This window comes from Macrobrachium nipponense, chromosome 18 (genome assembly GCF_015104395.2).
Source record: "Macrobrachium nipponense isolate FS-2020 chromosome 18, ASM1510439v2, whole genome shotgun sequence".
In the NCBI taxonomy this organism is placed as follows: Eukaryota; Metazoa; Arthropoda; class Malacostraca; order Decapoda; family Palaemonidae; genus Macrobrachium; species Macrobrachium nipponense.
The window spans coordinates 69,748,026-69,761,542 of record NC_087211.1 but is presented as its reverse complement, the minus strand read 5'-3'; the positions used below and the strand labels follow the sequence as shown (position 1 = coordinate 69,761,542).

At 35.2% G+C, this 13,517-nt stretch overlaps 1 protein-coding gene across 1 annotated transcript; it reads left to right on the top strand.

Moving 5' to 3' along the window:
• Nucleotides 1–856: 856 nt before the first annotated feature.
• Nucleotides 857–2,311, top strand: LOC135196792 (ctenidin-3-like). The gene is made up of 2 exons (XM_064223580.1): nt 857–945; nt 1,616–2,311. The coding sequence occupies exons 1-2, from the start codon at nt 934–936 to the stop codon at nt 2,126–2,128; spliced, it is 525 nt and encodes a 174-aa protein (XP_064079650.1). The 5' UTR covers nt 857–933; the 3' UTR covers nt 2,129–2,311.
• Nucleotides 2,312–13,517: the final 11,206 nt, after the last annotated feature.

Here is a 13,517-nt window from a genome sequence, read left to right as displayed (position 1 = left end):
GAGGGTAGAAATATTTGAATGGCATAAACGGAGAAAACCCTCGCAGTTGCACTATGAATAATTGTTAAGAAAGGGTGGAAAGTAGGATGGAGGAAAGAGAGCAAGAATGGAGGTCCAAAAGGAATGAAAGAACCTTAAGTCATGCCTACAGTGCTCCATTGAGGTACACTGACAACACTACACGTGAACGGAATGTTAATTTTAATGGCGTATGCAAGCCTGATAAGGTGAGGAATGTAGAGGTACGAAGAAACGACTTGAAAACGTTTAGCATAAGCGGAAACAACATCGAAGTGCTCTAAGCGTTCTTGGGTCTGCAAAGTAAAGACAAGAGGATATATTGGCACAAAATGCTTATGATTCGAAAATCTTCGGAATAAGACACAGCAATCCTTGAATTACGTGGTTGACAGAGCACCAGAAGTAGACGTCTTAAAGGAATAATGAGTCAAAATGCGTCAGTTCCCAGGTTTCGGAAAAAATGCAAGCGAGGATGAGGGGAATACAATACGCAGTATCTGCGCAGAATTTAGGCGTGGCAGTTGGACAATCATGATCGTTGTTACCAAGTGAATATTATTTATTTTTCTGGGCCACTTAGCAAGTCCACCTTGTCAATACAGATATTAAGGCACCAGACGTGAACACAAGTAAAAAGAATAACATATATGTGAATGAACCTGTAATTTGGACTAAGGGACAAAAGCAGAAATACATCTGTAAAGAATTCCAAGGTCCACTTTGCCAATCAAGGTCTTGTTTAGACTTAGAAAGAAACTCACAAACTCATAACTATGGGTGTGGCTGAGTACTGGCTGGGACAGGTGAATTCCCTCTTATTCCTGCATATATATAAAGGGAAGTCCAGCGCTAAATTGGCATGAGACGGACAAACCGTGTGCTGTAGGAAACTGCATTGAAAAAGCTGCAACCATGCTACCTCTGGTAAGCCAGAAATACAATCTGATAATTTTATCAAGATACTTACTCAGTCATAGAAATAAACATACTATACGACTTTGTATTATATATATATATATATATATATATATATATATATATATATATATATATATATATAGATATATATTAATATATAGTATATGATATATATATATGTTATATATATATATAGATAATATATTATTATATATGTATATATATATATATATATATATATATATATATATATATATATGTGTGTGTGTGTGTGTGTATGTGTGTGTGTGTGAGTGTGTTTGTTTTCATTTATAAGTGTACAGTTTTTGTGAATGTGTACATATATATATATATATATATATATATATATATATATATACTATATATATATATATAGTATATATATATATATATATATACATATATATATATATAATATATATATGTATATATATATATATATATATATTTATATATACATAGTATATATATATATATATATATATATATATATACTATAGTATATATATAAATATATATATATATATATATATATATATATATATATATACATAATTTTCCTACTGTTTGAACATTACGTCTGCAATGTTAGCCTTCAATTCTGTGTGTGTGTGTCTCGATTTGATCTGATTCACAATTGTACTTAAAATTCCAGATCGCTATCCTGTTGGTCGCCTTAGTTACTGACGCTGCTCCTGGAATTGGCTTAGGACTAGGTCTTGGAGGCTTAGGCCTAAACGGCGGATTCGGTGGTGGATATGGCGGCTATGGCGGGCTCTTGAGTGCTGGAAACTATGCCAATGGATTCAGCCACTCCAACGGTTACAGTCATGGAAACCACTTCTTGAAAGGATTCGGAGGAGCTGGTGGGCTGAAACATGGCCACCTGAATAAACACTTCCTCGGCAAACGAAGTGCTGATCCCGAACCAGGATTACTTGGGCTTGGAGGCTTAGGCCTAACTGGTGGACTGGGTGGCGGATATGGTGGATACGGAGGTTTATTGAGTGCTGGAAACTATGCCAATGGATTCAGCCACTCCAACGGGTACAGTCATGGAAACCACTTCTTGAAAGGCTTCGGAGGAGCCGGTGGGCTGAAACATGGCCACCTGAATAAACATTTCCTCGGGCGGCGAAGCGCTGATCTGGAACCTGAATCCGAGTAAGGAATCTCGGTAGCCATTAAGACAATTCTATCGGTGGATGTTTACACAGACGAAGGCGGCCATAACTATCTTTATAACAGAAGCATGAGTTCAGACACAACTGATATCTGTCAAGTTTAATTCTCTCCTTGTATATTATACGTTCTCATAATAATACATAAATATTTTTTACAGCAAGTGAAATGATCTCTTTTTATTGAAAACCCTACCTAAAAGAAACCTAAAGAAACGGACAAATAGCTGATTAATATAACTTTTAGTCTTATTTCACAGTTAGACGGAAATATTATATGTCCTTACGATACTCTGTTTTTTTCCATCTGTCCATCCGCCTGTGGGTTTTCACATGGTAATACTGCTCCCCGGGCTTTAAATAGTTTACGATATGTGTAAATTTTAGGTAAATAAAAGGATATTTGGTGTAAATTTGCAACTGAAAAGCGTTTTAATAATTTATTGTATGCGAAAAACACCGTTAATATTCGAAATAGGATATTGTTATTATTGTTGAATGTAAGCTTAATGTGACTATCTAAAACCTCGGACGCAGTGTTACCATACACAAACACCACAGGCGGCTGGACAGATGGAAAAAACCGAGTATAGATGTTTGTCAGATTCACTCTAGTAATCGCATAATTATTTCACAATGACTAGAATGACACTCCAGCGATAAAAACCTGATATACAATTCTCCATTTCAATAACATTTCTGCTTTCGTAAAATACCACAGAAATGAGATGCCAGCAAATGAATTGTTTACGCTTGTAACAGAGTTGGAAACGAAAGAGGAACATTAATATTTGATTATTTACGTGGAGAAGTTATGGTGTTATGTTTACTTCGAACGAAGAATAACCTCTGAATACGTTAAAACCAGTAACAAGAAACTTACGTAACTTCGGTTCATTTGTGAATCGACACTTTTTACTGAGTAAAAACTTTCAAAGGAAACTTCTCAGATCGCTGGAGAGAGAGAGAGAGAGAGAGAGAGAGAGAGAGAGAGAGAGAGAGAGAGAGAGAGAGAGAGAGAGAGAATAAGTCATAGATAAGATGATGGTGTTCTTACTCTACTAGATGTTGGAAGTCAATGGCTGAGACATTGGTTATGTCTTTAGTATTGTCTTGGCTTTGGTATAGGTCTAGGAGCCAGACAAGAAGGATTTGGCCTTATTAATTCCTATTAAGTGGTTTTTGCTATGGATTACTTTTGAATCTATTATTAGGAAAGTCTGACAAACTACAACGTGTTTAGCATGTTGATATTCACTTAATCTGATTGAATTTATGGAAAAAATTCAGGAATCGCGCCGAAGTTCTGAAATATTATCAATAATGGTAAAATAAACTTCATTAAGATATCTAAGTCTAATGCAACTTGTATCTGGAGAAACCTTCTTTATGTTCGTGCAATCATAAAATCCTAAATTCTAACAACTTCAAGCAGAATTCACGGGCAGCATTTATAATCCCATACCAAAAATATCTTTTTCTATTAGTGCACAAAACTTGCCAAATCCTGTTCTTAGAAAGTATATTAACACTATTGGCAGTATTTGCATTACATTTCTTGTTTCCATTTAAAAAATGTATAAACAGAGAAAAGGAGATGTTAACGTAATCAAAATTATCATGACAATGGAATCCTTATTCCGTGAAGAAAAATAACTCTAATTACCTTTGACGTAACGTGCCCTTTTAGCACATGGACATTTTATTTTCCTAATTAATTCTCAGTAAGTGGATATCCTTTAATTAATCCTTTGAGAGAGGGTGTTGGTTGGGTGGGGTGGGGGTGTGGGTGGTGGGGATGGGAGAGTTACTTAACATGGCTCTGGAGAGTTACACTCTTAACACTTATTGGCATAGGAATATTTTCTTTCATAATCACCGTGAATTCTTTTTCCATAGCGTAACGGCATTTATCTTTTTTTCTTAAGGCTGTATGCTTTAACTTTACCGTAGTATGTAAAATAATGAGGAAAACAAAAACAAAAGTCAAAATAATGAGTTAAATTGCCTGGAAATTTTCTAAGGATGACATCGACATCAGGGAAACCGCGCTGATAATTATATGCTGACGTCATCTGACGTCATCAGAACCTCAGAGGTGAAGGTGAAGGTGATAGTAAAATTAAACTGTCCAAGAAAATGGTTCTCAATTTAACCTTTCGTTTACAAGTATTAATTTCAGTGTATAGAATAATTTCACGTTTTCAAACGATGATTTGTGTTGGGTTAGTGCCAGCTGTCAGAACCGCATCAGAAAGAAACAAGTAAAAAAAAAAAATGCTGTATAAAACACTCAGCCACTGCCCATGAAACTCTCAGTCGCGGCCTAGTGGTGGCCTGTGTAGTCGGCACCTATAGAGGTGCAAGATGCACGATCATAACAAACTGTAAACTTAAATAAGATAGAAACTATTGAGGCTAGAAGGCTGTAATTTGGTATGTTTGATGATTGGTGGGTGGATGATCAACATACCAATTTGCAGCCCTCTAGTCTCAGTAGTCTTTAAAATCTGAGGGCGGACGGACAGAAAACTCATAAAACTGGTACAGCAGAGCGTGAGACAAAACTTTATGGCAGGTGGTCAGTCAGACGCGTTCGCGATGACGATTTGCGGCAAAGTTCTGTCTCCGATCGTCAATTAAGGTTCCCTGTCACACTCTTTCCCGGCGGCATTCTCCGAACCTGAATTGGTTGGTCAATCTTTCCGTGGCGACTGGAAAAGCTTCCTCTTCGTCTGTTGTTACTCTTGACAGCTGAAATGAACGGATTTTTCCTCCGCTCGCTACTGTTTGATTTAACTTTTTATTCGGTTTTCTTTTTCGTGTCTCATTTCAATCTTCGTTTGTGGGTTCTACGTTTGGTTTATCTTGAATCTTATGACTTTTACCAGTAGCATGTAAGATGAGCTTGTATAATTTTACCATGTCAATAGTCTTTAGACTATAACTCCTTTCCGTAAAATAGTTCTTCTAAGAGGTCGAAGAAAAACTATTGTCAAGATTTCTGGACAATCACCCAGACACTTTGGATTTGAGGTTCCTATTGGTTTATTTTGAATCTTGTGACTTTTACCAGTGGCATGTAAGATGAGTTTGTATAATTTTACCATGTTAATCGTCTTTAGAATATGACAGCTTTTCATAAAATATTTCTTCTAAGAGGTCGAAGAAAAACTATAGTCAAGATTTCTGGACAATCACCCAGACACTTTGGATTTGAGGGTCCTGTTGGTTTATTTTGAATCTTATGACTTTTTTGCTGTGGGATGCAAGATGCATTTGTATAATTTTACCATGTCAATAAATATTTCTTCTAGGAGGTAGAAGAAAAACTATTGTCAAGATTTCTGGGCGATCATCCAGGCACTGTGGATAATCCAATGTGAAATTATTCTCCCTCCAAAACAGTTCGTTGAAGAAAGCAAGTAAAGATTAAACTCAACGAGTCCATCCACAGATCTTTGAATAATGAAATGGTAATATACGTCACGAGAGAGCACAGGCACCTGACACCTGTCGTGTTTTTTTCCTCTTGTTCTATTGACGCCCGTTTGCAACTTACAACAGTCGGTTAGGAAACAAGTAAAAAAATCTTATCGTTTGGGTCAGCAGATGCATATTGTATTTCTGGGGAACAAGTTCATTTCTTGCCTTCATTTTCTTGGCCAGTTCGGGGATCGAACGTGGGAAACTCGTATCTGAGCCGAGAATGCTACCATTTTGACTCTAGAGCCAGAGAGAGAGAGAGAGAGAGAGAGAGAGAGAGAGAGAGAGAGAGAGAGAGAGAGACTGTCAAAAATTATTTGTTGATAGACATCAAATGGATGTGTTAAAGGAAAACGTCCCCACGATTAAACCCTTAGGTCTACGAAAATATAGATCGACAAGACCCAGACAAACAGACAGACATAGATTGAGCAATCGTCAAAGACGTCTTGTTACTTGACATGACAGGACTCTGGTGCACTCTGAAGACGGTAAGAGTGACGACCTTCGTTTCACATGGTCACTCTGCGCTTCAAACATCACGCTGAGGATGATGATGGAAGTTTTTTGACGTGATAAAGTATAAGATGAAGTCATATTTGTGTTATACGATACTGAGCGTTCTTGAAGAGTTAGCTTCTCTCTCGACGGTAACTTGATTTTCGAAGATTATGTTCACAGTCCTTCCTAAAGGGAAAAGTTTATGGTATAGAAATAGATAAACATTCTCTCTCTCTCTCTCTCTCTCTCTCTCTCTATCTCTCTCTATATATTTATATAATGATATATATATTAGATACTATATATAATATACTATATTATAATATATAATAATACATATATAATATATACATATATCTGATTTTTTAGTAATAGTGGCCGATACCAGCGGAGCACCTATACAATTCCTCACCTAACGTTTAGCAAGACGTTTGTGACACTGTGCCCTTATTCATAACCTCAGCTAATGCTGGCGCCCCTTTACAGGTGGGTGTATTGGCAGGAGGTAGTACGAACTGCCACGGGGATCTAGCAAAAGTGAAACAAGAGCTGTCACAATCAACCATGGCACCCTATACATATATAAATATACATCTGTATATATGTGTATATGTATATTAATAAATATATAAAGGTGTATTTATGCACACACACACATACATACATATATATATATATATATATATATATATATATAATATAATATATATATATATATATATATATATATATAGATCTATATATGAATATAAGATGATTACCATAAAGAGCATAGGTCTGTCAAAGTAAAAAAAAACTGCAAATCATGTCTCTCGGCAATGAAGAATGAATGAGTAGTACTTGATACACACACACGCATACACCACACACACACACACACACTATATATATATATATATATATAATATATATATATATATATATATATATATATATATATATATTCGCAAACCAAACATACAAGCGTAGATGTGAACACATCCAATTTGCCTTTGCTTTAAACACAAAAACATTTTCCCTCCTTAGAAACGCAAGGATGGAAGCAATTGGCGGTTACTGAGCTGCAAAGAATTCATGGCCAATGTCATTCTTTCTCCAGCTTTGGGTGTGGCCGTGGAACTGGAGATGAATAATCTGGCTCTTTTCGCATATTCACGTTTGTCCTTAATTCGAGTGTTTGTGGATTTAAATAGCACGGAGTGAAGTATCCATCTGGCTAAGTTTGTATGTTTTGTTGACGTAGACTGCTTACTGCAAAGTTTCAAAGGATGTTTTGGAAGGTTTCAAAATATGTTTTGGAAGGTTTCAAAGGATGTTTTATAAGGTTTTAAAGGATATTTTGGAAGATTTCAAAGGATGTCTTGGAAGGTTTCAAAGGATATTTTGGAAGGTTTCAAAGGATGTTTTGGAAGGTTTCAAAGGATGGTTTGGAAGGTTTCAAAGGATGTTTTGGAAGGCTTCAAAATATGTTTTGGAAGGTTTCAAAGGATGGTTTATAAGGTTTTAAAGGATATTTTGGAAGATTTCAAAGGATGTCTTGGAAGGTTTCAAAGGATGTTTTGGAAGGTTTCAAAGTATGTTTTATAAGGTTTTAAAGGATATTTTGGAAGATTTCAAAGGATGTCTTGGAAGGTTTCAAAGGATATTTTAGAAGGTTTCAAAGGATGGTTTGGAGGGTTTCAAAGGATGGTTTGGAAGATTTCAAAGGATGGTTTGGAAGGTTTCAAAGGCTATTTTTGACGGTTTCAAAGGCTATTTTGGAAGGTTTCAAAAGATATTTTGGAAGGTATCAAAGGATATTTTGGAAGGTTTCAAATGGCGTGTTGGAAGGTTCCAAAGGATATTTTGGAAGGTTTCAAAGGACGTTTTGGAAAGTTCCAAAGTAAATTAAAACGTTTACAGTTGTAAAAAAAGAGCAGAGTCCCTCGAACTGTTTATAAGAAATGGAAAAAATGATATTATAAGAAAAAAAAAACACAGAAACACGCGAGATGTAACAACACAGAAAAGAGGAATGGCAAAAGATTATGGTAAGAGTCTGGTAATTGTTCAAGGAATTCAAGGAAGTATATAGCTGAACTTCTTCCAACTCTTTTGTAGTTTGTTCAGTAATTTTCCTTTTCTATTATAGAGCTTTAGTTATCCCCGCTGTCCATTTTGTTACAGTGTGTTGGCAGAAGATGGACAATATTCGAAACTCATTCTTGGAGTCGTTCAAATGTTTGCAAGTAGCAAAAGAGTCATATAGCTACTCCAGTTACATTAAATGAACAAGTAGCAGAAGGAAGAAACATCAAATGCACTGAAAGTAAAGGGGATAGTGTTGTCACATTAATAAAACTACGAGTCATCTCTTCTGAGTATTAATTAATACATAATGAACAGGTAGCAAATCCACTGAAAAGATAATTTTTTTTAATAAATCTTGGATTGTGATGGAAAGAAAGTAGAATCAATACAACTTTCAGGAAATGCTACATTTTTAAAAATACGGTAAATAGATTTGCATATTTCAAACGAGGAAGTTCAAGAAGTTACTTATATTAAATTTGCAATAGAATACCAAATGAATCAGGAGTCTTTTTTTTTCTTTTTCATCTTATTAACTTAACTAAATTACCTAAAAGACATAATTGCATTAGCCTTGATGGATAAGGATTAGGCCTAAACACTACTACTGGCATCGAGTAAAGAATTCAGTGAATATGGCAACATTTGAATTATGATAATGCCAGTAGGCCTAGTCATTCATTTCCAAAATGTCGTTGGCACCTAACTGGAAAAGCCCTTGGAAGATCTGGGCTGCGGCAAAGTTTTAGCCCTAATCTTGATATAGCTTTTCATAGGGTAGGATACGGACATCCCAGTGGGTCAAGACCGTGTAGAGTATGGCTCGAATCCCTGTGACTAATAGAACTGAATATTTGTCGATTAAGAAGGCCAGATCTAAGACGTTTAGTATGGCAATGGATGCAGGTATTCTAAAAGGACACGACGACGCAAATAGCACCATACTAGTATCTTGGGGCCTTGGGAGCGTCCCGCAAGGTCGTTCGCTGGGAAACAAGTCTGAAAGCAGAATATGAATTAACCACAGAATGGTATTGAACTTAAGTATCGAATTTAGTCAGATTAGGGGTTCTAACCGACGGCGCATATATCAAATTATTCGCTTTCCTAAATGTTATTGGTTTCGAGCTTTTCCGGCATTATTCTGGTCTGTTTTTTCTTGATTACCTCAAATTTGCTACACCAAATCTCACAGGACGTAAAATCAAGGTAAAATTAAGAATAAAATAAGTATTTTGACATTAGGATTATTCTAGTCTATTTTACTTGATTAGCTGTTGTGCATCAACTTTCACAGGATGTAAACTGAAGATAAAATTAAATGCAAAATTGTTTTCATTTTTACATTTCGCTTCGTTAACAACGTTACTAGACTGTTTCTTATTATATGTGACATAAACATTCCAATAATTTTCATGTATATTCTGGATGAAAGAATTAATGCAATATCTGTGATTATATTAATTCATCTATCATTATAATTTACATATATCTTTATTATATATAATATATATATATATATATATATATATATATATATATACATCATATTAGTTTATATATCTTTATATATCTTCCCGTGGTTGTACGTCACAGTCCTTACGTTTTAGATATGTTACATGTCAAACATTTAGCAACAACTGAATAAAAGGTGCGTCATCGAACTTTTCATTATTCATTATATAACTTTTCATTATTCACGAATAAGCTGACAGAAGAAACACATTCAGCTATTTCCGAGTTATTATTATTATTTCTTTTGTCTCGAAGGGAAATATCAACACTTTTATGAATCATGAACTTCGACATTCAATTCAGTTCGACCAGATCAGCTGTCAGATTCGAAGACAACTTGGAATAAAACAGATCCTTCTGAAAACATGAAAAGAATATAAGTCCTGGAAGTTTGAAATTGAGTTCTCATGAAATGCTAATGACGTCTTGCAATGTAAACTAGATTTAACTGTGAATAGTTCTTTACGAAGGGATGAAATTCAAAATATTGAAATGTGTGATTGATTAACGAAGCTGAACTTCTATCATTGTTGACAAGACAAAAATGGGTTTTTTAATTTGTGTACATCTAAAATGAGCTTGGTCTGTTAGATAAATTGTGTACACTTAAAAAAAAAATCAATTGTAACATGGGAGACCTCATGATTACCAATTACATAACAGTTACGATTGTGAGAAAAAAATTAACATTGATAACCATTAGAAAATCAGAGATTAACAAAGATCATTCCTAGATAGTGACCTCCAAGGGCTTTGGAGGGTCATCTAGGATTAATATTTCGGGGGGGGGGGGGGGGGGGCGGGTGTCATTACCTTTATGGTATTTACAGTCTTTTGTTTATGTTTTTACGGTGAATACATGCCGGGTTAAAACCCGTGGGGGTCACTCTTTAGGAAAAATCCATTAGTAATAAACTGAAGAGTAAAAGTTGTTAACAATGACTTGAATTGATAATTTAAAGTAAATTTATCAGTAGGTGACATGACTAGTATCAACAGCTAACTAAACACCGGTAAGACTGAAGTTTCTTGAAGGAAAATGGGAAATAAGTTACCTAATTGAAACTTGGTGTCAACCTACTCATTTTATCACTCATTCCTGCGGGGGAGTTTACTTAAGTCTACCCCGAAATGAGTGTCTAAATTTCTAAGGCTTTGTGGGTTAAATTCGATTGTTATAACAGTAATGAAACCAATGCATTCCAACGTCCATATATCTTACTCAAAGCCGAAATTTGGCGACAATAAAAACAAGTAAGAAATGCACCGAAGTTTCTTCAGCGCAATCGAACGTTTTCTGTATAGCGTATAATGCTGTATGAAACTCTCAGCCGCCAGTGTTGCCTTTGTTTGTTGCGGTACCAGACATACGATCAAGACTAATTTCCACCTTCAATAAAATAAAACATAACGATATTAGAGGGCTGCGATCTGGTATGTTTGATGATTGGAGGACTGACGATCAACATACCAATTTGCAGCCCTTTAGCCTCGGCTGTTTTTAAGATCTGAGGGTGGACAGACAAAACTATCTCAGTAGTTAAAGTTGAAAAATCAAAACTAAGACAAATCATTGTAAAATAACGCAAATGAAGTATAATTCAGTGATCACCTTTTTCAAAATCTCCTTGATTTGATGGAGTAGAGATAACACAAGCAATTTAAAATCCTAAAGCAACATCCCCTTTACTCGCTACATCGTCATTGCTGCCTGATATCAAAACACCATTTTTTATTTATTTTTTTGCCACAAACATGTAGGTTAAATTCCAGCGCTGCAAAAAGACCGCAAAAATGACTCTTTATCTCGGTGTAATGGAATCCTGTCATTGATAGGCTTAATTTAACCGTAATGTTATTTTTCAGCTGCGATCAGCGGACCCATCCCATTAAGTACAAGACCAAAGTTAATTATAAAAATTCGTATGTTCACAGTTCGTTCGTGTGTATGTATGTATATATATGTGTTAGTCTGCACACTTATCACACATAGGTACGTAAATACATATAAAAGTATATCTTGGCTTAACCAGACCACTGAGCTGATTAACAGCTCTCCTAGGGCTGGCCCGAAGGATTAGATAATTTTACGTGGCTAGGAACCAACTGGGTACCTAGCCACAGTACCTACAGCTTATTGTGGGATCCGAACCACATAATATCGAGAAGTGAATTTCTAGTCACCAGAAATAAATTCCTCTAATTCCACGTTGGCAGAACGGGGAATCGAACTCAGGACTACCGGATCAGTAGGCGAGCACGTAAACTACTCGTCCAACGATGAACTTAAAGTTAATGGTAAAACTTCGTATGATTACATTGCGTTCGTGTGTATGCATGCATGTGTTAGTCAGTAAACTTATCACTCAAAGATTCATTAATACGCTTAAATACGCAAAGACATGATGAAAGTAAGACATGTCAGTTAACTGACACAAGACCTAAGGTGACAAAACACTTTTAAGAGGTTCATTGAAACGTCATATAATAGGATCTGTCCCATTCAGTAAATCTGGTACCACTGAAATTTTCGTTCAGAAAAAGGGGGAAATATTATGCCAGAAACTTCTTTTCGAGGTTAAACATTAAACATTCATACATACAGATATATACACATAAATATACATATACGTATATATGCATGTAAATATTTGCACAACACGTATATACATATATGTATACATATATGTATATATATATATATATATATATATATATATATATATATATATATATATATATATATATATATATGTGTGTGATATATATATAGATATATATATATATATATATATATATATATATATATATATATATATATATATATATATATACATATATATATATGAGGTTATAGTGTACAGGGGTAAAGGAAAGTTAAAATTCGTTTTAACTCAACAGTTTCGACCTCCACTGGCTCTTATCGATAGCTGTTCATTAACTAACGCACAAAGTTTATAGTACATTCAAAGTAAGATATAAGAAAGTAGGGAAATAAAGATAAGTAGTTAGACAAACATTGGTCATCGAAATGCAGGGTGTCCATAAAGTTCCGGTACCATTCTGGGCAATAAATACTTGTAATGGTACTGGGACTTTATGGACAACCTGTAAATGAAGTCAGTTACTGTAACAACCTTGTAATTGATGTGGTATAAGGTTGTGGTATAAGGCGCCGTTGTCGAGCGGCTGCCTTTGCTTTTTGATACAAACTAAACAGTTTTGTCTTTTCACTAAGAGCAGAGTTTAATCGTTAGATGAATTGTTTTAAAAGATACTTTTGTTTTTTGAAAACTTCGGACTGAGTAGATCATTTTAAATGACAAGGTTGTTACAGTAACCGACTTTCTTGTATTTCAATGACCAATGTTTATGTAACTGCTCATTTTTATTTCTCTGTTGCTTATATTCTATTTTGAGTGATACATATATATATGTGTGTGTGTGTCCGTCTGTCTGTAGAAAGAGAGAGAGAGAGAGCTGACCCACTGATTGTAAGATTGAATTATTGAGTGAGCTCATCATTCCACCCATTATGGTAACTGGTAATCCATCATCAAAACAATGTCCAATAAAGCAACATGACAAGAAACCATCCAAAGGAAACTTATCTAAAAGTCAGTATCAAAACTATGCTTAAAACTTTGCTGGTCCGCTGGTATAGTGGTTAGTGTCGTGCCATGTTACTCACATGTTGCGTGTTCGAGCCTCCTCCAGGGCTCTGAATCATGATCAGTTACTGCTGCAGAGTGGGCTCTGCGGTGGGAGGTTGAAACCAACATTCATTGGAAGCTAGAATTTCAA